The following is a 1138-nucleotide window of genomic DNA, read 5'->3' on the forward strand; positions in this document are numbered from 1 at the left end:
GGACACGCTGAGATGAGCCAGGGTGGGCCTGGGCAGTGATGGGTTCACCACCTCCTCCCCTGGGCTTGGCCATCCTCATCCTTCGGTGGAGCCTAAGCCCATCATACACTACGAGGACCCCACAAAGCTAAAGCTCCTGTCCCCTCCCAGAGCCACGTTAGAGACAGCCACCAGCAGAAGTGACAAAAGCCAGTCAGGGTCAAAGTCTGGGCAGAGAAACCAGGCAGACCAGTTTAATTTTCTATCTAAAATCGGCCTCACTTTATGAGGTTTGGGCACTGGTTCAAGTGGATGGAGGCCACCCGCCGTACCACCACCTGAGAGGAAAATCAGAGCTGAGCTCTGCGGGAACTCATTTCCATGTGGTTTCGAACAGCGACACACCAGAGGTCAACCTCTGCAATCACTCTGAACCACAATCAAAACCAGCCTCTTGTGTACCTCCTATCTGCCTGAGAAGAGGAAGGATTTGTCCAGTGAACCAGAGGTGTCCACAAGCACACGGAGCAGAAGCTCTCACCCAACCTCTCGTTTGATCTTGGGAGGGCCTGGAAGGAAAGACCCACGTGCAGCAACGCCGTATGGAAGCACGGCCAGCAAGCTCCTCGGGTAACGGCATGTCAGAGGGACGAAACCTCCCTCCTGCCCGCAGGGTGACACCATGCCTCCGCACGTGACACCGTCTCGCTCTTTGAGGCTGCAGCGTTTCTAAGCCCCCACAAAAGCCTCTTTTCAAACCAGATGAGAGTTCCCTACTTCCAGCTTTTAAGAAGCCGTATGGAGGGAGACTTGTCCCAAGCCCCCGCAGGCACCATTTAACCCCCCCACGCCGCCTTTCCGGAAGGGTCCCAGGGCATGTTCAGCTGTGTGGCTCTCCACTCCCGCGGGGAGGCTAGCGAGCACCCACATCTCCTACCTTTTGCTGCATCGCGGGCGGCTGCGGGGCCAGCACCGGGTCAGTGATGTAGGTCTTCTTCGTGCCGGGCGGCTGGTAGAGCCCGGGAGGAGCCTGGCCCACAGTGTTACTGGTGGGATATGCTGGCTCGGCCTTCCAGGTGCTCTGTGGCACGTAGGGCGCTTCGGAGCCGTTCCTCCCCCCGTACCCCCCGTAGTAGGGGTCCTGGTAGCGGCCCTGAGG

General features: G+C 58.7%; 1 protein-coding gene across 1 annotated transcript in view; it reads right to left on the bottom strand.

The window, feature by feature from the left end:
* LPP (LIM domain containing preferred translocation partner in lipoma) overlaps nt 1-1138 on the bottom strand; it is a 282269-nt gene that overhangs the window by 127069 nt on the left and 154062 nt on the right. The window contains exon 7 of the mRNA XM_009334106.1: nt 917-1132. Coding sequence (XP_009332381.1) covers nt 917-1132 — 216 coding nt within the window. The remainder of the gene's footprint in view (nt 1-916; nt 1133-1138) is intronic.

This window comes from Pygoscelis adeliae, unplaced genomic scaffold, assembly GCF_000699105.1.
Source record: "Pygoscelis adeliae isolate BGI_AS28 unplaced genomic scaffold, ASM69910v1 Scaffold161, whole genome shotgun sequence".
In the NCBI taxonomy this organism is placed as follows: domain Eukaryota; kingdom Metazoa; phylum Chordata; class Aves; order Sphenisciformes; family Spheniscidae; genus Pygoscelis; species Pygoscelis adeliae.